Below are 27,979 nucleotides of genomic sequence, written 5' to 3'. Positions count from 1 at the left end.
AAAGGCAGGGATAGAACTGGACAGCTTCAAATGTCTTGTCTTGTCATCCTATACAAATCAGACTGACTTGTTTTCCTGATCTACACTGCTCATTGGTCACCAGGTGAGAGGTTTAGCTGGCCCATGGACAGCTGTACTTGGAAATGAGTACTAATGAATGTGTGCAGAAAACATTGGAGTAGGTCATTCATGACGACAGCAGTAAAAAGAAGAAATAAAGAAGGATGTTGGAGTATGGTCCTCAGCTGTAAGAGGGTTACCAGGAGGAGGATTTCCTGCATTGCTGCAGCAAAAAGGAACTGGGGAGACGCTGAGGTGTCTTAGCATCATTTGGAGGATGTAAAACAACAGGTAACAACATGTTTTCTTCTGGTTCCTGCAAGGCGTGATACAAAGCCAAGTACCCTGATGGCCTTCTCTGCTGCAGTGTAGACTTTCTGAGATTACTGCCAAAGTCCAGCCTAGATTTGCTGTGTTTGGAGGTAATACAAGGCTAGGGCATTTAAAGTAACTGGACAAGTGCTAATTGGTTTGGAGATTTGAAAAAGAATTCCTTGGATGTTTCTTTCATAATTAGTTTTCTTTACCATCAAACTCTCCAACTGCCATAAGGCTTTGCCTGCAATATGCTGGTAATGCTTTGGGTCCAGTTTAAGGAGGTTATTTGCCATCTTCCCTCTGATGAAATCCCTCATGAAGCCTGCAGCTGGATGTCTCAGGACAGTCACATCCATGACCAAGATTCTCGGGAACAGAACGTGATACACTACTTCTTGAAGACAGCTGCTAATATGCGAAGATATTGGCAATAATCATAGGCGTTACACTGTGGACAAACAAGGCAATTTGAATAAATTAACAAATTAATTAATAAACTGTGTTCTACTGCCACCGCATGCAATAATTGTTACTATGATGCACATAAATCCCTTGAAACCCATGGAAGTGGAGCATGATTTTAAAGCTCACAGAAGCAGCAACACAGTGAATGTATGCATATGGAGAAGTTTAACATTGCAAGAGTTTAATGAGGTTACTGGTCAGAAAATAGACATATGAATCACAGCCTAGTTTTTCAGAGGCTAGAGGATGAGTTTGAATTTATAGTAGTACAGCAATAACCTAAACAGAAATTTTGCTTCCACTGTAACTGTCCAGAAAATGAGCAAATCTCATACCTTCTGAATAAGGTTTCTGTTGATGTTATCTATCTTCCCTGCTTAACTCCAGTACTAGATTGTTAACCCTTGAAATCAAGTTTTTATAAGTATACAAGTATTTTGTTGCTGCAGGAAATTGAAAAAAGAAATAAATAGCCTATGAAGAATCGTAATGACATAATTTTGAAAGCATTAGCTGTAATCAGACTGTTAACTTCTGAAGGAAACAAGCACTATTGCTACTTGTTTTCCATGCAGTGGAAGAAATTGATACGACCACACAAATGCTTGATACCATGAATACACGAGTCCTTGTAAATTCTATTAAATCTGTTTTTTTAAAATGTCAGCAGTTCACTCTCTGCAGGAAACTGCAACTTATGCATTATATTTATCAACATCAGTGTCATATAAAACACATTAGAGCATTTTATCTTTAGAAAAATTATATTTGCTACAAAAATCTCAAAGAGTTTAAAGATAAAATTTATCTTGTGTTTGCTTCTGATACCAGCTCTAATTAGAAAAATGAATAGGAGAATATCTGTGTTCATTGCCCTGGAGCAGTGTTATTTAGGGAAGTTGTACTCAAAAGGCATCAGCTTACATTTAAAATGAAATACTAGCCAAAGAGGAAATAGACAGTCAAAGTTGAAGTTGCAAGTCTGAGTAAGACTAGCTTCAAAATTAATGTGCAATGAGCTGGTTGATGAGGATGTGCAAGCCGTTTGCAGGCCTCAGTAGTGTCCTGCCAAATAGATCACAACATTAATCTCACCCAAAAGCAAGAATTACCTAAATGTACAGAATGGAGTTGTGGTCTAAGTTGGCTTCTCGTCTTTGCAGTTATGATGTGAAGAACTATCCTTTCCTTTGTTTTTCATTTTTGCTTTTCCACATAAAGGATCCTTTGATTTGTGACTAAAAAGTCTCCTGCTCTTAAAAGCTTACACGCCACTTTGAGAATTATTCCTGATTTCTGCTGGACGTGCTGAAAGCTGGAGAATGTTGTTGAGTTCACATCTGCCTAACTGTGTGCATTTGACTTTACAACAAAGTGGTTTTTCTCCTGTTACCCACTCTGCCACCAGAAGCTATTTCTAAGCTTCTGCAGCTGTTTGGTTCTCAGTTCATGTGGAGTTTGCCGACACGGCTCTTCCTCAGTGCAAAGGTTTGAAATAACCCATGAAGAGGTGTTGAAACTCCTCCTGATGATCTGCCATTATGCCGTTTTATCAAGTACTTGCGTCCCATAAAGTATTTATTCATCCGAAGGTGGAAATATAGTTAAAAATCTTTTATGAAGGACTCCATCGTTTTATTTTTTTTTTACTTCAGGGGGCTCATTCCATGACATTTCCTCCACATGTACTTTTTTCTGGGATGGAATCACTTTTTCAGCCAAAAGGAGTCTTAGAGTAAAGGTTAGAGTTTCTTAACTTGCTTAGATAGATATGTCTTTTCAGGATGAGCTTCATGTATAAGGTTTTTTTCTCTTGCTTCTTTCCCTCTCTTTCTGAAATGTCCAAATGAACTAAAAAATTTACCTAAGTAGCAACTGGATGTCACCATTTTCTCACAATATCTACTGTGCCTTTTTACTGCAATGTTATAACTCTTGTGGATGGCCAACAAACCCGTACTGCGAGCTTGAAGTCAAGGCACACTGAGATACTGCATCCCTACTGATGGGGTCCTTGGGGACTCACTTTGGAATTGAACTAAAGTAATTTTCAATATGGAATCATTTTATTGTGTGGGTGCACCTGCACATAAACTTTGCATTGGGTTCTGAGCAGCATATAAAGGCTTGCAAGAGATAAATTAGACAAAGTAAAGCACTCATCATTAATCAGGGCACTAAACAAGCATGAGCGCTAGAGAATGAACACAGCTGCCACTTCATTTATCTTGCTGTCAGAAAGTAACTCTCCTACAGAGAGAAGCTCAGAAGTGGTGGCTTAGGGTCTTTTGTGTCTCTCAGCTTGCAGAGAATATGTATGCTCATATACAATAAATACATATCTACATTACATGCATATATGTTTTCATATATACAGAAGCAAATATACCAGAAATCAGCACATTTTTGTACTGGTGTGTGTATACTGATGTATGTGTTCTCAATAACATTAAACTCCAGTTTGAGCTGAAAAGTGAGATATGCTGGTTTATTTCAAAGGAAAAATATTTACTACTTATTTTTATTCACACTGAGTATTCTGACTCAATAACAGAAATCTTGGCCTCAGTCTATTGTAGAGTAATCTTCTGTGATAACCCTCCTCAGCTCCCCACTCATGAAGATGTGATATATCTGTAGCTCATATGGTAAACCAGAAAGTCTTAGCTTTCATTTCAGAGGGAATGTGATGCTGGAAGTTAATAAAACCTATTTTCTCATTTGCTTTGGGAAAAAAACAGATAAGTACAACTTACTGAAAGTCTCCAAGTGTTATTTTTATAGTAACTTTTCCATGCCAAAGGATATTTTGAAGACACAGTCACCAGTGGCTTGTCAGTTACTTAAGTTTACAGGGCAACCATACCACTCCACTCCAGTGGCTAGTCTTCCTTAGCCTGACCTTTTGCATGAAAGCAATAAATCAGCTAGCCTTCCATGCCTCTTGTATTGTCCCAAGCTCTTGGGAAAAGAATGATTGAATAGGAAGAATTAGTGCTGCTGCATAAGATTTAGCATAATAGATAGATCGTTAACCTTTTAAGTCTGGTATCCTGGCTTCTGCACTGGCCTACCATGGCTGCTTCAAGTGAGCAAAAATCTGCATATTTAGCAGGGGTGGTTTGTGCAGGGAAGGGGAAACTTTTCCTGGACTGGGGCCATGAGAACAGGTTTTCTGCAATGCCAGGTGACACTGTGGCCACAGTGGGACAGCAGTGTAAAGTACACCGGCCTCGAGAGCATAGACATGGACATGACACACATACATCCTTAGTACAGCGGCTTAGTCCACACCTCATGAACAGACCTATGCACTCACTGTGACCAGGGTTATGCAATCCCACGGTGGCATCCAGATCTGTATCTGAGGTATCTGAGATACCTATAGAAATGTGCCTATGGGAATATGGAGATCTGTATGGGCTGCGATACTTAGGTGGTTAGCTTTTTGGGGCATTTTCATGACTACCCTGCTAAGAGCATCCAAACTAGCTAGTCTGAAGTCAGCGTAAGTGTAGACACCTAAGCACTGATGCAGGACGTGCGCTCATTTTGACTGCAGTGTTGGCTTCAGTCTTTAGTTTATTTGAACAAGGATGTATATTTCACGTGTGCAATTTGCTGTACCTCAGCCAAGAATTTGCAGGAGAAAAGTACATCACCACCTAAGAGGACAGTGGTATTAATATGCAGCACTCTGGTAGCTGATAATATTAGATACTCAGGTTACTATACCTTTGAGTATCCAGGACATCTGCAAGAACAGGTATAGGGAGACCTATATTTTATAGGGAGACCTGAAGTCTCTTTTGCAGTGGCATCTGGAGGCCAGGCAGGATACCCTCAGCACCTAAAATGTTCTTGCCATCCTGATTTAGGTATCTACATCCTGCCCCAGCTGTATGTTTACAGTGGAGTCCTATTAAAACTGAAATTAAATGTTGGAATTAAATGAAACTTCTAGTCCCCTGCGTCCTTTGGTCTGAAAGAGGCTGCTTAAAGGTACAACTTCAACTCAATTAATTTGAACTTACCTCATAGGATGTGTTTCAACACTTGAAAGAATATGCCAGGGGACTTGGCTTGACAGGGCTTCCTGCAAGAGAAAACAGCTAGATGTAGACAAAGCTTCTTGAGTGACACATAATCAGCTCAACCTCAAAAGTGCCCACCAGCTAAATATGATCTTCATTTCTGGTAATTTTGATGAGCCCACACTGAAAGTGTGTGTCCATAATGTAGTTTATAAAATCCTAGACTTTATGGTGCAGGGGCTTTAATTCATATCTTAGCAGCATCTCACACTGATTGTTACAATGCTTTGTGTGTTGTCTTGCCATCTGCCTACAGGGAGAAATTACAGTCCTATTACATTAGACTGCTTGGGACCATTTTAAAACATAATAAAATACCTGAGGAGTTTTCTGCTTGATTGATGCTATGAGGTTTTCTCAAGTAATAATAAAGGTAGAGAGCGTGTCAGTTTAAGCTGACTTTCACCTCACATTCACAATCTGATGGAAATATAATGATATTTTGTACTTCATCCTTTCTCACTGTGTCTTTCCAACAAGCAACAATAGTACAAGAGGCTGGAGTGACAGGCTGACTTTAAAGGAACTGAGAACAGACATAAACTTGTTTCTAGTGGTGGTGACCCCTCTTTCCAGCAAGTCACATGGCAAAGTGGGGCATTTACAGAAGGACCAAAGCTGGAGACTGACTGGACTGCTGTGACTGCCTACTTCAGAGGAGGTCAAGTATCCAGCCAGCTACCTGGCTGCCTGAATAGTGTGCGTGTTCACAAAACTCTCTATAAGACCTCTGGGTATGTATTGAGTACAGGTTTCCTGTTTCAAAAATTAGCTTATTCATGTCTAAACCTGCCCTCTGGATGTTCTACTGTCATTGCTTTTATATGCTCCCTTGATGTTTGTTTTCATCACCAGCAGGTATACTGTCACTTGCCCATCGCCTGACATATCTCACGTCAAGAAAACTTCTGTGCTAGGTACTATTTCTGACCTACATTCAAGACATCTCCTTACTTGTCTGGTTTTGCTGCTGTGGAAAAGTTTTTACCAGTTTTACTAATAGATCTTTTAAATAGTAGCGAGCATCACAAGCATCCGAGTTTCTACGAGTTATCTTCTGCCATTGGCATGTGTACTCATAGTGTAACAGGTTTCACCCGTGGGAAATCAGATTTTCAGCTTCTACATCTGCTTTGTGTACTATTAATTTCAGTGTATCAGGGGAGGAGTTGAGGACCTAAGCTTGTCCCATAAATAAAACTGAAAAACAGTTGGAGTGTAGACCGAGCTGTATGCGGAAAATTCGTGAGGTTTCAAATTCACAAGTCAGCCACTGAAACTTCCTCACATGGACAAGGTGTGAGTTAAGAAACCAGAAGACTGTCACATTGTCAGCCCCTGAGGTCTGCAGTCGGTCAGGCCGCGGGGATGTTGTCGCACTCCCCCTTACGATGAGATGCAGAAGTTCAAGAGGAAAACAATAACTTTTGCCTCTTCAGGTACCCAATGGCCAGATTTGTAATGCTCACAGTTTTCAAAGCAGGTTCTCAGTTTCAACTGATACGATTTTCAAGCCAACTCTTACACGTATCCATATTGCAAATAGCAAGATGCTCATATGTGGACCAAGATGCTCTCTTCTGGAGACACCTAATCTCCTCCTGTCTGCATCCTGCAGAGGGTTGCTAGTCACCACATGGCTTGTGTAAGCTTTGATCTAAACAAATCTGCCATTTTGCCAGGGCTCCATGGGGTAGGGAGATAACTAGGTTTAACACATTGCAACATTCAGCACTGCAGCATTCAGGACTGTAATATTTAATTTCTAGGCATCATGCCTAGCACAATGCACAATCTCAGGTGAAGTGCCTGACTTGCTTGGGAGAAGTCCCACTGCTTTTACCACCTCTTTCATATTGCCATACTCCCACTCTGAAATCTTTCTGTGTCTTTCCTCCCTTGTTATAATCTGGCCTGTTGGTACTTCCTGACTGCTGCTTTCTTGCCCTGCTCTTGTCTTCCTGGCGTGCTGGAGAACCTGGATGGAGCCTAAAGCTGTCCCTACAGCAAGCTGCTGAGAGGGAGAGGCAGCGGTGGTTTCAAGCCATTTGGTTCTTGTATCTGTATTTGTTCTGACAACTGACATTTATGTCAGGATGGAAAGGAGAATTATGCATGAAGCAGTGGTAGGGATGTGAAACAACTCTGTCAGGTGCCAGCAGCCACAGAAAAATTATTGCTTTTACTATAGGTAATAATACCACATGTGGTTCACCTCCAGAAAGCATTTCCTCAGCAGGCAGAACAGGCATTGCCTGCTCATTTCTGCAGATTGCAGGTTTCTCACATAAGTAGTCACAGCTCTTCTGCAGCCTCATGCTCCTCTGTGCCTGAGGAGCCAAGTCCTGTGCATGGTAACAGTGAACAGCAAAACTAAATTCACATCAACATAAGGTGCAGCAGAGTCAAACCTGCTGCTGCTTCATGTAATTCCCTTCATACATTATAGTGCCATTAATAGGAATCTGGTTTTATTTACAACAGAGGTTAAAAAGTCAGAACACAGCAGTGGTTAAAACATCTCAAGCTGTAGGTTGAGGATCCACATTTTTGCTGGCCTTAAAAGAAAACAAGTGGGCATTTTCTGCTGAAGCAGAGAACAGACTTTTTTTGCTGCCTTTTTAGTGTTTTCTTCCAAGCAGCAAAAAAAGAGATCCATCTTTAGTCATTGTAGGATGGACACAGAGAAGGTGTCCATGCTGCTGAGCTAGCCATTCACTACTTCCTGCATCTTTTGAAATGCTGCCAGAATGGATATTTCTCCTTAAAATGACTTGGCACCTATGATTAGGCTGACCTGTTGACTGTGATATGAACTCCATCATTACCTTTATTGCAAAGGAATACTTAGTTCAATTTTGACATTCATGTATTACTTCAATAATTGCTTTTGAGTGATAGCCAGTGTCACAGCAGTCTAGTATTTGAGGTCCTCAGAGCAAACAAGGTCCAGCTCCTTGCACTGCCCATAATCATTCTAAGTAATCTTAGCAAATTGCTTAGTTCAAAGGCAATTGAGTGCCTGTATATAGTTACAGACACCTCTGAAGATCTTTGTAGACCAGATTAGAGCTCTTCCCAATTTTGTGTGGATACTGCGAAGATAAATACATTAAAGGTTTTAAGGCACTCTCAAACTAGAAGTATTCAGGTGACTAACTCCCACAGGAATCAATAGTTTCTGAATACTGTGTTCTTCACTGCAACGTTTCCATTTACTCAGGAAACGTGAGCTCTACTAGCTGCCTTGCTGTGTTACATGACTGTGGTCTTTGTGGTCTAACAAAGAAGCTCCATGCTTCAAACTTTTCTCATAGTCCAGAAATAAGGTGCACCAAGTAACTCTGCAGAAGTCTTCCAGCTTGTGCAACTGATGGTGTGGTGGAACTGTGGTTAGTGAACCTCAGTTCACATCACCTTTTAAAGAAAAGCATGAAACAGCTGGGAATGAAGAAAAGCCTTTCCACAACTGTTCTCTGGATAGAATGAGTTGTAGCTCTCTGGCACTAATTCTTGTGACTTTGTCAGTCCATACTAGAGGGAAAATTAGTACCAGACCTCACTAGAGGGAGCTGACAATATTTTGTTACGAATGGTTTAGGGCATTTGCTGGGAAGACAAAGGAGGGGTTCCACTCAGTGTCCAAATTACATACGGAAAGAGGTACACAGTGACCATGCTCACAAAAATTTTACAGCTATCTTTTCTGAAATGGCTGAAATTGTTAAAACTGCAATTCTCTTTGCAGGCTGGGGGTGTCCTGCCTGACCGCCTGCCACCTTTGCCAAGTCCAGACAGCTTATTCCTTGCCGCAGTTCTGGTAATTACTTTGTCTGCATGCTCCTTTTCCTCTGAAATTTTTTTCCCAAAGCATTAGCGATATGGGAAAGATTATTCAACTGAGTCATTATCATGCGATAATTTTTGTAAAACAAAGAGCTTTCTGGATGGCTGAAAGCCTAGAGGTTGGAGGCCTCCGAAAGCACAGCTGCAGCTGTGTGGGGTATAGGGTTTTCAGCTCTGGGTTCAAAGACAGGGAGGCAGTTTGCTCTGTCTCTCCCTAACTAGACAAGGCTTTTCACTATACTAAGATGTGGAAATGGTTCAGCTGTTCCTGATTGGAAGCAATAGTTGGAAGCATTGGAAGGAGCCTGTGATGAGGTCTTATATATTTTCTCAGGTTCCTTGTCCCTGTCCTCAGTCTGGGACTGAGACTTCTCTCTGCTACTCAAATGGAGGGAATAGTAGCAGATAGTTACAGGAGCGATCAAGGCATTGCATTACTACTGTCTTGCCACAATATGTCAGTATAATCCTATGTATGGTTCAGTCAGACTGTTCTTTGTAGTTCCCTGGTTAATTTAGAAAAAGTTGCCTTGGGATTTGGGATTTTGCTGTTGTTCTTTTCAGCTTTGTTTTTTTCCATCTGTGGAGAAACACTGTGTAGAAATGTATCTCTTCTGAGAAAATAAAAGCAGAGCTGTTTCAGGAACAAAAGAAAAACTACTTGAATTTGTTTCATGCCTCAGAACCAGTTTATACTTCAGAAGTATTACTATCGATACACTATAAATATTACTATTGATACAGTATATTCATTAATACAAGCAGCTAGCTTCTGTATTCTGTGGTACCTGCTTGCAGTTACCTGTTGCCAGGCAGGTAATATGGGTGTAATGTCTTCCACTGCCTTCTTTTGGCCCACTGGGTGCTCAAGTCATTAGAAATTAATTTCATTAGCAGTGATATTTGGATAATAAGCATTAAAAGGATTATTTTAATAATGATTACTTGTAGAGGTACACCCTGTTTTGAACTATTCAGCAGATAAAATGAAATGCAGAGTGGGTGGTATTAACTCAGTTTGCTTCATAGAAACATCCGTAAGGTTTCCTGTCTGAACCCCCATGGTTATATAGCAGAAGCTTCTTGGCCATTGTTTCTGTTGTTTTCTTCTTTTCTCGCCAGTGCAGCAAGGAAATGAGGTGTTGTGAGGTGTGATTAGTGAAATTTGCAGGAGTGCCGGCAGCAGGGAAGATGCCCGACCCAAGGTGGGGGAGATCCTTTGGTTTCATGCCAATGTGATGCTGATACGTCAGTATCTGTTAGTGAAATCACAGGGGTGTAATTAATAAGAAGCAGAAGGTGATCAGAGCAACCTCAACTTCTGATGTGACTATCCCTTTTAGGACTGAAAGCTGTGCAGAGCAGCGTCTTCTTGCTTACCTTCTGCCTCGGATCATGGGTGTATGCTGCATTCCAGGAGGGTTATTGAATTATTCAGCTTTCAGAGAAATAGCACTGATTGGAGTACGAGTTCTGACTGGATGTGTTGGATAAAAATTGATCAGAGCTGTCAAGGAAAATTTCCATTCCTGTCCTACTCCAGGAAATTTAGACATAGCACTGGAAATCTTACACCATGGAAAATGCAGGACACAGATTTTTCACCACAAACTTATTTTGCTGTTTTGTTGGTTTTTTGGGTTTTTTTTTTCACTTGAAAACCATAATGTTATGAAAGATATTTTGATAAGTGTGGTATTTTTTCTCAGTAAAATTCCAGGTTTTCATTAGAAATATTTGTCTGAAAGTGTTTTCATAGATCCTATTTGGCTTATGGAAAATCAGCCGAAGCTCTCTGCTCTTCGGTTTGCCCTCCCTGTTTGGCTCATTTCCCCACCTTATCTCACAGCCTGGCTAGCTACTGTTGGACATTGAGAGGTCATATATCTGGCCGCAGTCCACCAGGTGCTGGGATCACCAGTACATGACTCATTCCTTTGGTCATGTTGATGGCCTAGCTCTAAAATGTTACTTTTCCTACTTTATCTGGATGTAGAGAGATAGTTTTTGTTGTAATGGTCAGTCACGGTAAAATGAACAACATAATGTTCCTTTAAATGGCTGCCAGTAATATGAGTTGGTGCTTTCATCTGTTGTTAATATACAACAGGTACAAAAAATAGGGGAAAAAAACTTTCCCACTCTAAGCCATTTTGGCCAGTTTTACTCCAATGCATTGCAGGTACTGTGTTTGCCTGCACCAAAGTTGCACAGCTCTTGCTTGTTTGTGGCTCTGCTTCATTTTTGAGGTGGTAGCATAGCTTCCAAAGCAAGGAGGCACATGCCTGGAACATACACAATAACAGATCTGTGTCTCCCAGCTGGATTTCTTTGGAGAACCCTGCCCTGCTCTTCCCATTGCTTCTGCTTGACCCCAGCTGCTTCTGTTTCAAAACTTGAGGACTCAAAGTACATTGCACTTTAGTTAGAAAAGATAGATAGAAATCTATCTTTTTGTGGCAAACAACTTTGAAGAGAAAATTGGCAAGAGATGGTAGCCTTGTGCATTCTGGGATGGCGTTATGATACATCTTGTTGTGAAGCTGAAAGAATTCAACTTATTTAATCCTTTTCTGTATTTTGGCATAATTTTTTTGTGATATTTAGCAGAATGGACCATTACTTCAGCAGATGAGAGAATCAGCTTCAAGAAGATATTCAGAAAAAATGTGTCATCAAGCAGTACCAAACTGAGATCACTTTCAATTTCTGCAGTCTGTTCACATTCACTTAATTTAATCATTTGGGAAATTGAATTATATATATATTTCTCCTTTGGAAGCATTTTATAAAAGATTCTGAAAGCAAGTTGCAAAGGAGGCTGTAACTTTCCTGATGACGAACGCTGGTGTCATTTCTTTCCTTCTGCTTCTCTGCAGAAGTACCTTTGTTTTGTGTCGTGTGTCCTTTGTGGCAAAGTAACTCTCAGGACCTTGGATTTTATTTTAGTCTTTCTTCTGTTTTATTAGACAGATTTTACACATTGGTACCTTTGATTTTTGTAGCAAAAGTTGAAATCCATAGAAAATCCACAGAAACCTGCACCTGTTTACAATTAATTCCCTACAGTTTAGAATATTTGATAATGTCTGATAGATCTGTGGCAGAAGCTAACGTCAATTCACAACAGCACCCCATCCCTCGGCCACGAGAGCAGTTCTTAGCTGAGATCAAGTCATGCAAGCAAATAAACCTGAAGTCCACATGTGATTAGAGCAGATATATGGGAGATATGAACAGGACTGGCCAGATGCTAGACCATATGATAAACACTGAGGATCATGGCATCATATAAAACTGGGCATTTATATGGTACAGCTGGCTATGCATAATCTTCTCGTAATTTATAAGGCTGGAGCATCTGGTCCATTGCTGTTGTTCTATCAGCTTCTCCAGAGCCTTGTTCTTGAATTTCTGGTAGCTGAATATGGCTCTTCTGAGTGCCAGTAGAATGAGAAGTTTAAGCCGTTTACAGTGGGAGATAAGCTCTTACGCCATCCAACAGACAAGAAAAGGCTCAGCCATTGTCATGAAAGAAAGAAGGGTAGGCCCTTGTGGGATGGGCTCCACTTCACACAAAGATCAGAAACTGCAAACTCCGAAAGATATAATACCTATTTCTCATTGGCGGGACCCTCAGCTGACCAGATGAGACACAGAGCCTGGCCAGATGAGGCCGTTGCAACAGGCCCTGCCTGTGATTACAGATATCTCCCAGTGATGTGGCAGGTGAGGGCTTACCAAATAGGTTGCACAAGTCCCATTTTTGTTACACTTGGTCTTCCCCACCCTATGCCATAGCCCTAGAGGCCAGCATTTATTCCTCTGTTTCCTGAAGCAAAACCAAAAACTGGCATTTGGCATTTTGTTAGAAAATGCCTTCTCTGTAAATGACTGAAAAAACAAGAGAAGGGTGTTTTCAGCTGGGTCTTGCATACTTACGGCCAGAAGGAGTCAAGCCAAAACCGTAAAGGCATCCTACACTGAGTGGTGTGCACGTGCACTGCAGAGCCCTGTGCTAGCCCAGGCAGCTCTGGAGAGATGGACCCATGGCAGATGGTCTCCTTGTGTCCACAGGAGGAAGGAGAAGGAGGGCTGAAGATCACTTTTCAAGGTATTTTCAAAATAACTTCCCTGCAGAACAGCCCTACATGTAGTTCAGAGAGCTCTTCCTCCATTCCACCCTCATGGACACCCAAACAGCACTGCAGCAGACAGGCTAAGGCACAGTGAAGCTGTTTATAAAAGCTACAGAATTATTAAGGCTATCTGGGTGCAGACCATCTAGCCAGTATATGCTACACCAAAATACCGCTCCCTTCAGGAGCTCCATCCTGCAAGCCCAGTGGAGCATGCCATTACTGCTGATGCAGAGAAAAAATACAGCACCAGTCATTTTACCAAACCCTCCCCCAGTAAAATTACATGTCAGAGCAAAGCTGAAAGGAAATATGAATTTCGAATGGAAAGAGAAAATTAGCTTTTGCAGAACATCATGGGGCAGTGTCCTGGGTTCAGCTATAGCAGTCAGTTTTCTCCTTCTTAGTAGCTGGTGCAGTGCTGTGGTTTTGACTTTCAGCCTGGGAACAACGCTGATAACACTGATGTTTTTAGCTGTTGCTAAGTAATGTTTATTCCAACCAAGGACTTTCTCAGTCTCATGCTTTGCCAGGGAGGAGGGGAAGCCGGGAGGAAGCAGAGACAGGACACCTGACCCAAACTAGCCAAAGGGGTATTCCATACCACAGCACGTCATGCCCAGTATAGAAACCGGGGGGAGTTACCCGGAAGGCCCAGGTCCTGCTCGGGTCGGGCTGGGTATCGATCGGTGGGTGGTGAGCAATTGTATCCTCTCCCCTTGTTATTTCCCTTATCATCATTGTTATTGGTGGTAGCAGTAGTGGTTTGTATTATACCTTAGTTACGGGACTGCTCTTATCTCAACCCGTGGGAGTTACGTTCTTTCGATTCTCCTCCCCATCCCTCTGGGAGCGGGGGGAGGAAGAGGTGGGGGAGTGAGCGGGTGGCTGCGTGGTTCTGAGTTACCGGCTGGGCTCAAACCACGACAGGTTGGTAATGATAAATCCTGGTACCATCAGAAGGGAAGTGCATTGTTCCTGCAAGTCTTGTGCTGCTTTCTGTAAGCCTGTGTTGTTGCTGAGGAAGTGAAATCTCATTAGCAAACATAACAGTGTGAGACTTCTTCAGACCTTTTATTGTTTTTCCTACTATACATGCTGCACATTTTTTATAATTTTATCAAATTGAAAAACTTTCAGGTTTCAAGCTTCTCCCTAGATCCATAGCATGGCAGCTGCTGTACTTCTAACCAGGTCTGAACACTTCAGGTACTCCTATAGTTCTGCTTTTTCTTTCTTTCTTTTTTTTTTCCTTTTTTTTCATGTCTTCTATAAGATTTGAGAGCCCTAACCAGTTTCATCCTCTGCATCTGGCATAGGTACACTATCCAGCATCGTCAGAGTCTGTTCTCTGACTAGGGTTAGTAGACGTTACCTTAATAAAACTTTATCGTTGTGTAACAACAGCACTATGAGCTGCCCTTTAGGAAAAAAGTGAATTTGAGAAAGAATTTAAATTACTACAGATACTGTTTTCAAGCTGTGACAACCCACCCACAAGTGGCTGAAGTCATCACTGCTGAAATATAAGACAGGCTCTTTCTTAATATTTTGCCTAGATGATTTTATTGTGGTTCTGCCCGGTGCAAGAGGGGCGGCAGAGCAGTGCTAGATCTAAGATTTGTCATGGCACTAGGTACTATACAGAGATTTAATAAGCCCTGCTTCCCAAAAAAACTTGTCTCAATTAAGAAATTGTGGGATATGGGATGGGTAAAACAATTGGAAAAAATGGGAAAGAAGCAAAAAAGCGTGTTGAAAGCAACCTGGTTTTAAGGACTAGATATGTACACACAGCTAGACGCCTGCAAATCTAGTCATTCAAATATGTCATGTGTTACAATCAGATGGTGGAAATATTTAATATGTAAAGCCCTCTTTTGTTTTGCTAAAGGCTGATCAGCATTCACTTACTGAAGCAGAATCTCCTTCCAAACGTCTACTGCCAGCATCCTGATGCAGCTCTCAGCAGCGCTGCCTCCAAGTGAGGTGTTAGTGACAGACCATGAAAAATGCTTTAGATGTGGCTTAAGTGAACTCAAAGTCTGTTACGAACTGATCCACCTTTATGCATGTTAATTAAGGGAAATGTGGATAGTGATTACGTAGCAAGGGGCTCCCTCTTTTCGCAGGGCTTGCTTTGCCCTCTTGTGTCTGGCCCGCTCTCACCTCCTCTTATTTAAGTTGCAATAAAAGGATGCGGTTAAGTATTAAGAGTCTCATTACTTACAGACCTGGAAAAGCCGCTTCACCTCTCCATCCTGGTGTGGCTTAGTGGGTGCCTACCTAGACCTTGCCCAAGAAATCTTTTCCCTTGTGAGATGAAGACTAATAGGAAAATTCATCAGAAATCACAAATGATGGTCAGCATTAGTTCATCGTTTACTGGGAAATGTTTGAAATATAGGTCTCTTCCCTTTAACTGCCTGTCACTGACCGAAAGCCATGATCTTTTCTGTTTCAGTTTAAATGAGCTCCTGCTTTATCACATACTGATTTCACTATCAATTATGTTGAGGGCACTATGAAGACATTGTGAGCATCGGGTGTACTCCTGTACCGTACAGTTCTTATTGTAAAGAAAAGACACTTTTTTGAATCTTTTGTTGCAACCTTTGTTCTAGAAGAAATAAAAGATCTGAAACTTCTATTTTATAAATTGTATTTTAACTCCAAGGCTTAGAACAGAAAATCCCTAGGAACAATCTTCAGAATACTTTCACAAATGCTTTTTGCATATTTTTTTTTAATATTGAAAGACTGTTTCCTTTTTAAATGCAAATGTACACTGTGTAAATTGTAATTATACAGGACATCATACAAAAAATCCTTGGCCTTTGTGTAGCATAAAATGATTGCAATGAATCAAACCATTTAATGCAGCAAAGGTTAGTTTAAAAAGGAGCCAAGTATGTATTCCAGACATAGACCACAGATGTTGATTTACAACTGGATCTGTGATGGGAGGCATCTTCTGCTGTTATCCCTGTATTTGGGAAGAGAAAGAGAATTGCTGCTGGAGTGCACATTTAAGCTGGACGGCATTCAATTCAACTGAAAATGCAACATATGCCATTTGCCTGCATTCCTCCTGTACCTCCTGTACCAGCTCTAACCTGAGCTTTCAGCCTTTTACAGAACTGGGAAAGCAAGCAAAAATGCAGGAGTATCACCTAGAAGCTGACTTCCTCCTTAGCCTAAACCCACTGACCAAGTATCAAGAGAGACCAACATTGTGCATCACATTATGCAGCAGAAGAAAGAAAATCTATTATAATTAGAGTACTGAATCGAGAATAGAAATACAGGTTAACACTTTAATGGTGTCCCAGTTTTCCTCTGTTACCCCTAGGAAGGACCCAAATCTGAGCTTGCTAAGGCAAATGACACTAAAGTCAGCTTTGACTTAGGTCTTTATACACTCTGTGCCTTAGCATCTGCAAGGCAGGATTGATAGTAAATCTCTCTGCTGGGCCTATGATACATGAAGACAGTCTAGTGATACAGGTAAGTAAAGAAACAGATTTTTCAGCCCAGCCAGTTGAACTAACTCTTGCATTTGACCCATGGAAACTCGTGAAACTTGGTAACTGATTTATTTTTAAACACATTACACTGCAAGAATGGCCATGAAAAGAGAGGATAGCCTCATCCAAATTAAATACATCAGATCAATTCCTGAACAGGATTGCAGAGCTTTCACCAGAATTGCATGTTAATAGGGTATGAGGGCACTCATTTTCCGAGTTAATTATTGCTTGACAGCAATAGAAACCCATGAAAGCAATACTGTGTATAACTGTGTAAAGAAAGGGAAGCAGGAGGTGTTTCTGACGACCATGCCAGCATGCAAATAATTATCCATGCAATTCTTCTAACTTCCCTGGCCGTATCATTCTTACCTGGTATGAAACAAGCTGAGATGATGTTAGAACTCTGGCTAATATTGTCATATGAGATGGCAGTTTTTATGCTATACCTTTCTTTCTCCTTTTGGAGAGTAACTGCCTTTGGTGAGGGGATAGCTCTTGACTTCCAGAGTCATGTCCAGTTTCAAGTGATGACGAACCTCTTACCTGTCGCAGAGCTGTCAGTCTTGTCACTGCAGCATGGTGCAGTGCTTGCTGCTGTAGGCACTGCTGCGGTCCAGCATTGGCACGTATGTTTTAGCCATGATGCAGTAGCTGACTCCGGGCCTCAAATCTTCTATCTTAATAACCTTGTGTTTTCCTTCATACACCAGGACCTTGTGTTGCTTCAGACAGAGTGGAGTAAAAACAGCCAGTCAAGTGTGTTGTGAGTAAAGTTTGATAAGAATAGAGGATGCAGAGCAGCATGTGGACTTGCACAAAGTCAATAGCACTAATAATTTATTTATTATTTTTAAAGAAAATTCCCCTCCTGTCCCAGTTTTTTAATCTAGGTCTTAGAGTACGAAATACTACATTGAGGAGGAAAAATAAAGGGAGGAATTACAACTCAATTCAATCATATTCAATTCCTGAAAAATAATCTACTTTGGTTTTAAATACTTGCACAGTCATCAATGTTCTCACAATCCCAGAAGACTATTTCATCTGTAAAACAAGAACAGTGTGCCCATACTTTCCTGGCTTTTCAATGGTAAAGGGTTCATATTTGAATATGCACTTACCTTGTCTAGCAAGTTGTTAATTACGAAGACTTGATATAACAGATCGTAATAATTTGTCATTGGTATCTTGCTGCCTCTCTTTCTTTTATAAGGAGAACGTGGAGCCTGGAGCTTTAGTATTATGGATTTGCTGCTATGAACCACAGCTAGCGTCGGAGGTCCTATCACAGCTAAGATAAAAAACCAAAGCTATGAACACAGTTACAGTTTATTAATAATGTTTCACAGAACACAATTTGAATCCATTCAACAACTTAATGCTTCTATTTATCAACAATATATTATGTTGTATTTACTGTCAAAGTTCTTCCTTGTTGGTGGTTATTGCTTGGGGGTGAACTTTCCTGTGTTTTAAATCTCTCTTTGAGCCAAACTTTTTGAAATCTCTTAATGCTGCACGTTGCTGACTGCAGGCTGGTCAAAGAAAACGCTTTGGATCCTTTGCCCTGAGTTCCTCCCCGGCCCCTTGAGCCATCTGTGCAGGAGGCTCAAGGTAGTTTGCGCTTCAGGGCTGTGAAGTGCATTGACATTCACAACTCAGTTTTGCACTGACCAAGGAGGGAAAACTGGTTAAGTCACGGGGAACTTACTGGTAGATATACTGGTACTATTCAGTATTTTAACAGTCCTCCAATTTCTAACGTACTATGGCATACTATGACTGTACTAACTACAAGTTTTGTGCATGTCCTTTCTAAATACACTGCATTTGGGAAAGCACATAAATGTGAGAATGGTGGCCACACAGCTCTCAGTTCTCTTCTTCATTTTCTCCCCAAGCAGAGAACATTTCCTTCTTTTCCATCTTGTGTCCAGTTCTTCTAGCAGCTCAGAAATGGCTGAAAATAATTTGTGTAGTTCCATGAAGAAGAGGTTGACTTAAAGGGAGCCAGGCACGTCTGATCCCTTTATTATTGATGAGTGGCTACTTATCCATAATTTGTTGGCTTTCATGTGTGGGGAAAATTTTTTTATCACAACACTTCACCTAAGAGCTATTGACTCGCCACTTCTTTGTGTACTGCTTTGTGGCTAGAAAAGAATTACTCATGTTTGCAAATTGTGAGCAGAAATTATACGCTCACTGCCACAGAAAATCCGGTTACTTTCTCAGAGACCCATATGATTGCACCCACTTTCTCTCCAGGGAGTGAATCTGCAGCTGAGGCTCCAGCTGGAATAGACGCCAGCCGATGCAGCTTTCACTCTGCCATAGTAAGGCTCTTGGATGTCAGAGGTCTCATTCGTCAGGTCACAGACATGGTTTTGAATCCCCCAGCAGTCAGGTTTGTTTTGCCATGTGCTCTGTCCGTATCTATGGAGAAAGAGGAGGAAGGATGCAATCTATAGCTATCGCCGACTGGGTCCGCACAGATTTTTAGCTGTCTGTTTTAACTTGGCGGTACTGACAAGCCTTCTCCCATGGAAATTAACTCCCTTCAATCTGATGACAGGGAAGACTGATTTCAAGGGTGCTTTGGAGCTACTGGTTTCTGTCTTTTCTAAAAGAAACCTAAATCAGAGACATGGGTCACCAGCCCCGCAGGAAGCCATTGCACACTTGCCCCTTGGGAGAGGCAGGCGAGCTCTGGCTTAACCAGTGTGTTCAATGGTGGGCAGAATGCCGGTTTCCACCAGCTAGTTTCTCAAAGGCAATAATGATTTTGGGTGCTCACCATGTGTGCCAGAAAAGTACCTCCTCTGATGACCAGTCCCTAGCACTGCCTCAAGTTTGCCATGTGAGGCACCCTGCGGCACTGTTGTGGGCAAGGTAGGCCACCAAAATACCTTAAATGTCCTATTGCAGAAGTACCTGACCTAGCTATACCTGCTTCAGGAAGGCAGTTGGACCCAGTGACCTCCAGAAGTCCTCTGCAAACTATATTTTTCTGCAACTCGGTGCTGCAACGAGGATGCAGAGTGTATTGCTGGAGGCGCCTGTTCCCTGCCTGCCTTGGGCTGTTCATCTGCACCTTATGAGCTATTGATAAGCGCAGCCACAACCGAGAGCTGGCAGCCGAGCAGGATGTGGCCGTTCCCGAGGTCATGGGATATTCTCTCCAGGTGTGGGGAGAATATCCTGTGACACCTGGGAAATCCCTCTGATGAGCCAAGCATGGATGGGCCCCAGTCCAGCAGGAGGCTGGAGTTCCCTCTGTACTTACACTTTGTACTGCACAAAGTAGACTGTGTCTCTTGCCTCTCTGGCTGTCCCAGGCTGCCAATGCAACGTGTTGTTGAAGTTTAATGAGCGAAACTCTACCTTCCGTGGCTTAATTGAATCTTGCAGGTCTCGGTTTTCCAAAACTAAAATTGCTGCAAATAATAAATAAGGAATGATACTATAACACGCTTGTCACAGACACAAGCCTCTGTACCTAAAGCAGCAGGTATTACTACAGCTTATTTGGCTTTGTGGCATGTTCAAAACTGTCAAAGTCACAGTGACCAGATCTAACAGTTACAGAACAAACATATTTAGTATTATGAAAAGAATGATTTTATCTGGTTTGGTTTTGTGGAGTTTTTTTGAGTTTTGCTTTTTAACTTTCCCTTGGCGAGTTTACTACTGTGAAAGATGCCTGATGGACACGCCAGGAAACAAGCCCTTCGGATCAGTTCACAGAGCCTGCAGTAAGCAGCCCCATCAGTAGTTACAATTGAATGCTCTTTCCTCCACATGGCAGCATTAACCTGCAGGGATTATAGCTGTGTTGCCACAGCTCTGTTTATCAGCTCTTGCCTAATAAAAAATAACCTGAGATTCACTGCTTTTCCAGTCTGCACTACAAGAAAAAGTTGTCTGACAATTTCAAAGATAATCTGTTTTCAACCTGCAATGGTTAGTAGTGGCAAAATCAGTTAACAATCTCTTTGAAATACCCAAATCCTAATGTTTTTCTTTGTTTCATGATGCATATGACTTCAGCTTTATCCCTGGCATAAAACATAATCAGGTATGACTTGTAGGAGTTGAACTGAAACTGGTAATACAGATATTAATTTTAATTCTCAACATGCTTGTTTTATCTGCATTTCAGACCCTTGACAGACAAAATAACTGACTGATTTGGAAGTGACTGGAATTTTGAAACCACTAAAAGATCCAGAGATTTCTTGACTCATCCGTAGATTCAATAACAGACCCATAGCCACCCACCCTATAGGAAAAGAGCAGAAAGCCTTTACTTACTAGCTGTGTTCTCCTGAAGCAGATGCATCAGTAAGCAGAAGGAGGAAAGAGTGATCCCCCTCATCCTTAGGAGAGCAGCTCCATGACTAAAGAGCATCTCTCTTGTGGGCATGTCTTATGAGGAAGTAATTGTTAAACATTCCAGTTCCCCTTTCAGCAGTTCCCAAAATGCCTGGTTTGCTTTCTTTTAATTTAGCTGAGAAACATATGAGTTACTCTAAATTAAGCATCAGCAATTGTTCTGACTTGGCAGCTCTGGTCACTCTGAAATTTGGAACTGATTATGAAGAAAACCAGCATGAAAAAGGTCCTTTTTTCTATTTTTAGACACTAATTCCCAAATGATATCTGGCGATATTGCTTTATCCTGTAAATTTGTCACACACGATCGCTTGCTTGCCACGCTAAGTTATTTATTCATTTATTTATGCATTTGTTTTTCTTTTATTTATTTGTTTGTTTATTTATTTATTAAATTTATGTTTCAGCTTGGTCACTCCAAGCTGAAGAAGACAGGAAATTTTGTGGTAACCATGTGAAAGACCTACCCATGGGATGTCACCTGATTTGGTGGCCTGTCTTCAGGTGATGCGCAGACAGACGGAGTTTGCAGGTGTATTTGCAGAAGGATGTCATCTAGGAATATATCACAGGAGGAATGAAGCTGCTGCCAGCTGTACTGCTGGGCAGTGTGTTCACATCATGCTGGCTGCTGGAGAGATGCTGGGAGGGTGTCATAGCACAGGGAGGCAAGCCCAGCCCATCAGGCCAAAGTGCCACTCTGTTGGACTTTCAGACTGCCAGGAGTCATGTGCCTGACTAGTGCAGGAGTGCCAAAACGCTGCCTGCACAGATACCGGCATTCAGCACAGCTGTCCTCCACATCCTGCCTTTCGAATAGGTGTATCCCTGTGAGCCTGACCCCAGAGCTGGGGATGCCAGGGCTCTCTGATGAAAGTGATATTGCTTTGTGCTTGTAAATGCTTTAATGCCACATGTGCGCCTGCCCAGTGGGAGCCAGGTGTTGTGCTCTTGGGATGTGTGGAAAGCTCAGCCAAATCGGTTCCTGGTGGAGAACACGGTGCCTCTGGTGGCAGCTGGGAGCCTGCTGGCCCTCCTGCCTAGCCTTGCTCCTCACTCTCCCCAGAAGATCCCCAGTACTGACATCCGCACGTACTTGGCCACTCATGCACCACTGCAGCTGGGCAAAAGTCAGGATGCATTCTCCTCCTGCAAGCTCACGTTGACATGCAAGAAGGGAAACAATCAGTAGTGCAGCACTACATACCCAGCAAAGAAATAATGGACATAAAGACTACCTGTCTGCAGAAACAGAAATCTGCCTAACAATCATCTTTATTTTGGGAAAAGCTACAGGAAAAACACCTGTCAGGTCAAAAAAGTGCAAGTTCTGGTTCAAATGAAGGTATTTTTTTATTTAAAGGCAACTGGTTATACTTAGTGAATTGAACATCATCTAATCAAGAAGCTGTCCTCGGTCAGATACATGGGCATGGACTCTCAGTTTGGCTGATCACCTGTATCTCATTATCCAAGCACTGAACCTCCAGCAGATATAGTCAAACACTAGCTGTGTAGCTTTGAATTAACTAGTTAACCCCATTAAGAGAATTAAAGAACTGAAATGTAGAAAAAACCAAAAAACCCCACCAAAATGGAGGTAGAAGGCAGAAAGGCCACTCTGCCACCACCAACTGGGAATTTTTCATCTATCCATTTCCCAAACACATTTTCAAAATTCAGTGACCTTTAAGTAGTTCCCCGCACCAAATGTAATTAGTATTTCATCACGTTGTATGAGCTCAAGTGCGGGAATAGGGAACTTTTATAAACCAATCACCAGACTGAAAGGTTATCAAAGTTTAGTCATAGGTTGTGTATTTGCTTACTTGAATTGTACCAACACACCTTCCCGTACTCCGCATAACAGCCCATTGTAAGGAGCTGAAGCATGGAGCTTCGCCAGAATTGCTGTTGATGGTGGTTCCTCCTGCGAACGCAGAGCTGAAAGCCAGCCCGCCTGGTGCTGATGGGTTTCGCTTGGAAAAGGCGGCTCTGCTGTGTGGTGAAACAGGGAAAGAAACACCTATCCCATGGAAAAACTCAGGGTTTCCCACATGCCACACTCTGATAGCTCTTTATCTGCAGTTGGGCTTGGCACTCTGAGGTAATTGGTAACTCTTCAGATAGTTTTTGTGATTATTGAAACAGCCACTGGCAATCCCCAGGTTATTAGCATCCATAATATGGTCCCACTCATTAACTTCAGTCATATTTCTTTAGTGCTTAGTGTGGTAAAAATAGCTGCAGTCAAACAAGTACCAGCTACACATGCACATATACAGACACGTTCATACATATACATCTTGAGTTTCACAGAATCTATGTACAATACATTTAAAAATGTAAACAATTGAGGAACATTACAGATGATGTGCATTGCAATGCTATTTAAAATATGAATCAGAACTTTTAAAAAACAATATTGCTTGAATTGAGAGTATTGAGTATTGAGAATACTCTGATCAGTACTTTATGAAAAAACGGAAAATTAAAATGTAGTACTTTCCCCAGCAGAGTCCACAAAAGTAGCATATACTGAAGAATCTTTTTGATCCAAACCTTTGTGAAACAGCAGTACTGATGTTCCAGTGAACTGACACAGAACTGTGGGCATGCAGATTTTCTGTTCCTGGAATAAAAACCTATCTGAATGTTGGGTAAGCAGATATCTTTCTCTTGAGGATTGGGTATTGCTACACAGAGGTGAAAGTCAAGTACATTCTTGCTGGAAGCTGCCTGACTCATCCAATCTGATAGCACCACCTCATTGGTTTTGGTGGTTTGGGTTTTTTCTTTTTGCCTTGAATGAGCTGTTTCCCATCCATGTGAGGAGAAAAATTAACCCTGGATCTGCTTCTGCAGCACCACCTTTGGCTTTTCAGGTGTCAGTCTCTGATATTTGCAGTGGATGTGAAGGTGAGTTTCACTCACATGCCTGAATGAGGGTGTGGGAAGATGAAGAAAGGGGAGAAACTCCCAAAGCACATAGAGATTACTTCTAGTAACTGGCAAAGGCCAGACAAGTTTCTCTGTGTGTCACTTCACACAAACTGACAATAAAGAATGGGTGGCTCATATAATTCTGGACTGAAAGACTATTGTCAATGGGAACCACAGTTTCCAGTCTTTTACTCTTCCAAGCAGCCATCAGGGACTCACAGGAAAACTGTCTTGGGGGGGTCTGAAGGTCATCCAGTCCAGCCTGTTTGTGTCATTGGCAACCGAAATTAGATCCCCTCCCCAGTCATTGCCTCTCCCAGCTGAAGGGACCTAGCTCCTGGTGTGCCATGGGCAGCAAGACAGCCCTTCACCAGCTCAGTGGGGACGGGCAAAATAACTACACACCGGGACAAAACTACATCACAAGAGGAAAAAAAAGAAATAAAAAGAAGAAAACCCCCTCAGCCAGGCAGGAGGGACTTTCTGGATTTTTTTCCCCGCCCTTCAGGGAAGAGGCATTGCATCACATGGGTTCTTACAGAGAAGTTTCTGGGGAAGCAAGGCTAACTTTCACTGCACACTGAGTGCCTGCGCTACTTCCTGCCCAGAGGTACGAACTGTTCAACTCTCGCTGTTAAAGTTGGGTCAACATTTTAAAGATTACGGTTAGAAACTCCCAATGCCATGCTGCACCTTGCTAGCAAGGCATTGGAACACATTAAAGATGAAGATCTGCTGAAGGCTTACTGTGTAGCAAGTCTTTATTTGCACATACAATATTTATTTAACGATGTACAAGATGCTGAATTGTACGAGGAAGTTAGTAACCAAGCTAGCATTCATTAGGAACTGTAGATAATATCAATGCTCAAAACAGGTCAAAGCCTTTTATTTAAGTGGCAAGTTTCCTCTAAATTGTCAGGTTTTCTCATTTGCAAAGCCCTGTGATTTTTTTTCCTACCACTAACCAGTGCTGTAGCTTTTTTAAGCCCATCAAGAAAAGACCCACTTTTCCTTAGCTTGTGGGTCCCTCACCAAATCATATGCAGATGATTTGATGATGAAAATCCCACTAGTTTAGAGACACATAGAATTAAAATGCTAGAATTAATGGAATTAATATGGGATTAGTATCCTTCGCTGCATCAAAAGGAATGTGGCCAGCAGGTTGAGGAAGGTGATTTTCCCCCTCAGCTCTCATGAGATCCCACCTCCAGTGCTGCATCCAGCTCTGGGGCTCCCAACACAAGGGACATGGACCTGTTGGCGTGAGTCCAGAGGAGGCCACAAAGATGACCAGAGGGCTGGAGCACCTCTCCTATGGAGACAGGCTGAGAGAGCTGAGGTTGTTTAGCCTGGAGAAGAGAAGGCTCCAGGGAGACCTTAGAGCAGATCCCAGTGCCTAACGGGTGCCTACAGAAATCTGGAGAGGGACTTTTTATAAGGGCATGCAGTGACAGGACTGGCTTTAAACTGCAAGAGAGAAGATTTAGATTAGACATTAGGAAGAAGTTCTTTACTGTGAGGGTGGTGAGACACTGGCACAGGTTGCCCAGAGAGGCTGTGGCTGCCCTATCTCTGGCAGTGTTCAAGGCCAGGCTGGACGGGGCTTTGAGCAACCTGGTCTAATGGAAGGTGTCCCTGCCCATGGGAGAGGTGGTTAGAATTAGATAATCTTTGAGGTCTCTTCCAACCCAAACCATTCTATGAATACTCCATAGATTGTTGGTTTAGCTTAGGTAATCTTAATAGTAAAGGAAAAGTGCCAGGTGATCACTTAGCCAGCAGAAACCACAGATAAGCCTGGAGAGGTACAACACAGACATCACTCATGCTTTCTTGGTCCGCTTACTAAAGCAGAAAAGGAAGGCTCAAAGCCTGATAGTGCCGATGCTCACTCTCTCTAACACACTGCCACCAGAAGCAGCTGAGGCAATACCTGGAGTATTACCAGCGTGGCTGGGATATGACCCACACATTCATTTTGTCGTAGGCGGTGATTGGAAGTCTCTGTGCCTGATCACCGAAGCCCTGTCCAGCCCAGCCCACAGATCATGCCATGCTGACTCACCACACAGCATGAGAAGGGTGGGAGGCTGGCAGGCATGTGTTGGGGGAAGAGAGAAGGAACTGGGATGCCTAATTCAACATCTGTCATCAAAGCCTGGGCTGCAGAAGGAGCAAACACTTTTGGTAGCTACCTCGTGCAATAAAACCTGGAAAGATGCACGCTCCAGATTTCCATGGCTGGGGGGGAGGGATATAAAAGAAAAGAAGAAACTGCCTTTCACTCTTCTGCAAATGGAAGTCTGTAATTGTCACACTCACCAGCCTGTGGCTCAGTTCTGTGGTTGTGTTTCAAATTCTCAGTATCATTTCCATATCATTCAAGGAGTGCAAACTCCAGAACAGAGCTCTATTCTAACAACAATCTTCACCGCCACCATCTCCAAATTACTATTGAGTTTGTAAATGTACTGTAATTTTATGAGCCTTTTTGTTTTTAAATACAATGTCTCAGATCTTGTCTGGACACAGCCTCCTGGCATTCAGGAATCACCATGCTGAGCATATTAGGACGGATTTCTCCACGGCTTTCACACTTCTCAGAGGTGTTAGTTTCAAGTTTACTCCGATGTGACCATTTTACCAGAAAATTTAGATCACCTTGTGATACTTATTTGCCAAAAAGCTCTGTTCCATGTTCTTTTTCTTACAGGAGATGAAATTTGGTGTCTCTCAAGTAAAATTGCTAGTTTTGCTGCACACCCTGGCAGCAGCTGATCAAGTAATTCTTAGTAATTTATCACCCAAATTTGCAGTGTTTCATTCCAATTTCTACTCAGACTTGGGCAGGGGGCAACAGAAACTATACTAACACCTGATATAAGGCCAGAGTTGACTCCTGGGATAAACACACACAGAAGAAGGAACTAAGGAATGTCAAAAGTGCCCTCTAGCCATTCAAGCAAGCTTCTGCAACCCTTCCTTACCTGTTAGAATTTATCACTTTTAATTACATCTGCAGCAGGTCGCAATCATGGCTGTTGTCCCAGGCCTCAACTCTCCCAAATCTCCTAGCAGAAAGCACACAGCCCTACAAATGGTTCCCATCTTCTGGGAAGGGACTGCACATGCCATCCACCCTTCCTATAATTAACCGAACTATCAACTTCCAAAAAGACCCCAATCCACCAAAACACTCAAAACATAACACAAAACCATCATACCCCAAAAGAAAATACAACATACTAGACTTCTATTCTTTCCCTCTCTATTTTCAATCTAAAAGTATTCTACATATTCTCTGTGGAAGAGTATTTTTGAAGGGGCACAAGTTGTTTAAGCAGCCCTTCAGAGTCTGCACTATTAAGAGATGTTGACACAGGAAAAAGCCAACTCAGACTTGACATTGCTGACTGCTCTACTGCACACATGCTGCAAGTATTTGACAACTGCAGGATTAATTCTGCAGAAGACACAGCGAGCTGTCTGTTAGAAGCACCTGGTTTGCTTGTTCATCACTTGCTCTGCATGTAATGCATGTCCTCTTTTAAGCTGAGGTTGTACAGCAGAAAACAAAACTGCTTTGCCCCAAAATAAATGAAAAATTAATTTCCAGCATGCTCAGCTACCCTGTCTTCCCAAGTAACCATTATGCATGATGGAGCCCTGCTGTCCTGGGGATGGTTGAACACGTGCCTGCCCATGGGAAGTGTGGAATTAATTCCTTGTTCTGCTTTGCTTGCATGTGTGGCTTTTGTTTTACTTGTGAAACTGTCTTTATCTCAACCCACGAGATAGAGCAATAGAATGGAAGTTCTTGCAGGCTACATCAACGAAGGGCAAAAAAGAAACTGCAAAGCCAACGATGTGGCCAGAATCAGCGGATCAAAGAGCTCCTGTGTGTCAGCCCTCACCCCTCTCAAAGATCTGCTACTGGAGTACAACAAAGGTATCACCTCACATCTGTACAGGAGACAGACCTCTTTCAAAACAAATGGATGTAAATTGTTGTCCTCAAAGTCAGACTTCCACTGCTGCCTGGAGCAAGCAGTATTTCACCCAAAGTATTTCTCGACAAATGAGAAACCACCTTTGTTTAAAACTACTTCTCTATGCCAATACATCTGGTAAGTAGAATACAGTGACTGGCTACATGTAATTAAACACATGCTATACGTAT

General features: G+C 42.1%; 1 protein-coding gene across 2 annotated transcripts; it reads right to left on the bottom strand.

Annotated features, from left to right (window-relative positions):
- Positions 1-15,153: 15,153 nt before the first annotated feature.
- On the bottom strand, positions 15,154-20,968 carry IL22RA2 (interleukin 22 receptor subunit alpha 2). Of its 2 annotated transcripts, none has more exons than XM_030489715.1 (6): positions 20,770-20,968; positions 19,742-19,892; positions 18,713-18,891; positions 17,577-17,746; positions 16,999-17,177; positions 15,154-15,914 (listed from the first exon to the last, which is right to left on the bottom strand). In XM_030489715.1, the coding sequence occupies exons 1-5, from the start codon at positions 20,879-20,881 to the stop codon at positions 17,022-17,024; spliced, it is 768 nt and encodes a 255-aa protein (XP_030345575.1). In that variant the 5' UTR covers positions 20,882-20,968; the 3' UTR covers positions 15,154-15,914; positions 16,999-17,021. The 2 variants fall into 2 exon arrangements, with proteins under 2 accessions (XP_030345575.1, XP_030345574.1); XM_030489714.1 differs by having other exon boundaries at positions 15,154-15,908.
- Between the last annotated feature and the right edge of the window lie 7,011 nt (positions 20,969-27,979).

The sequence above is a fragment of the Strigops habroptila genome, chromosome 6, assembly GCF_004027225.2.
Source record: "Strigops habroptila isolate Jane chromosome 6, bStrHab1.2.pri, whole genome shotgun sequence".
Lineage (NCBI taxonomy): Eukaryota > Metazoa > Chordata > Aves > Psittaciformes > Psittacidae > Strigops > Strigops habroptila.
Note: the sequence above shows the minus strand (reverse complement) of the source record. Positions and strands in the feature narration are given on the sequence as shown.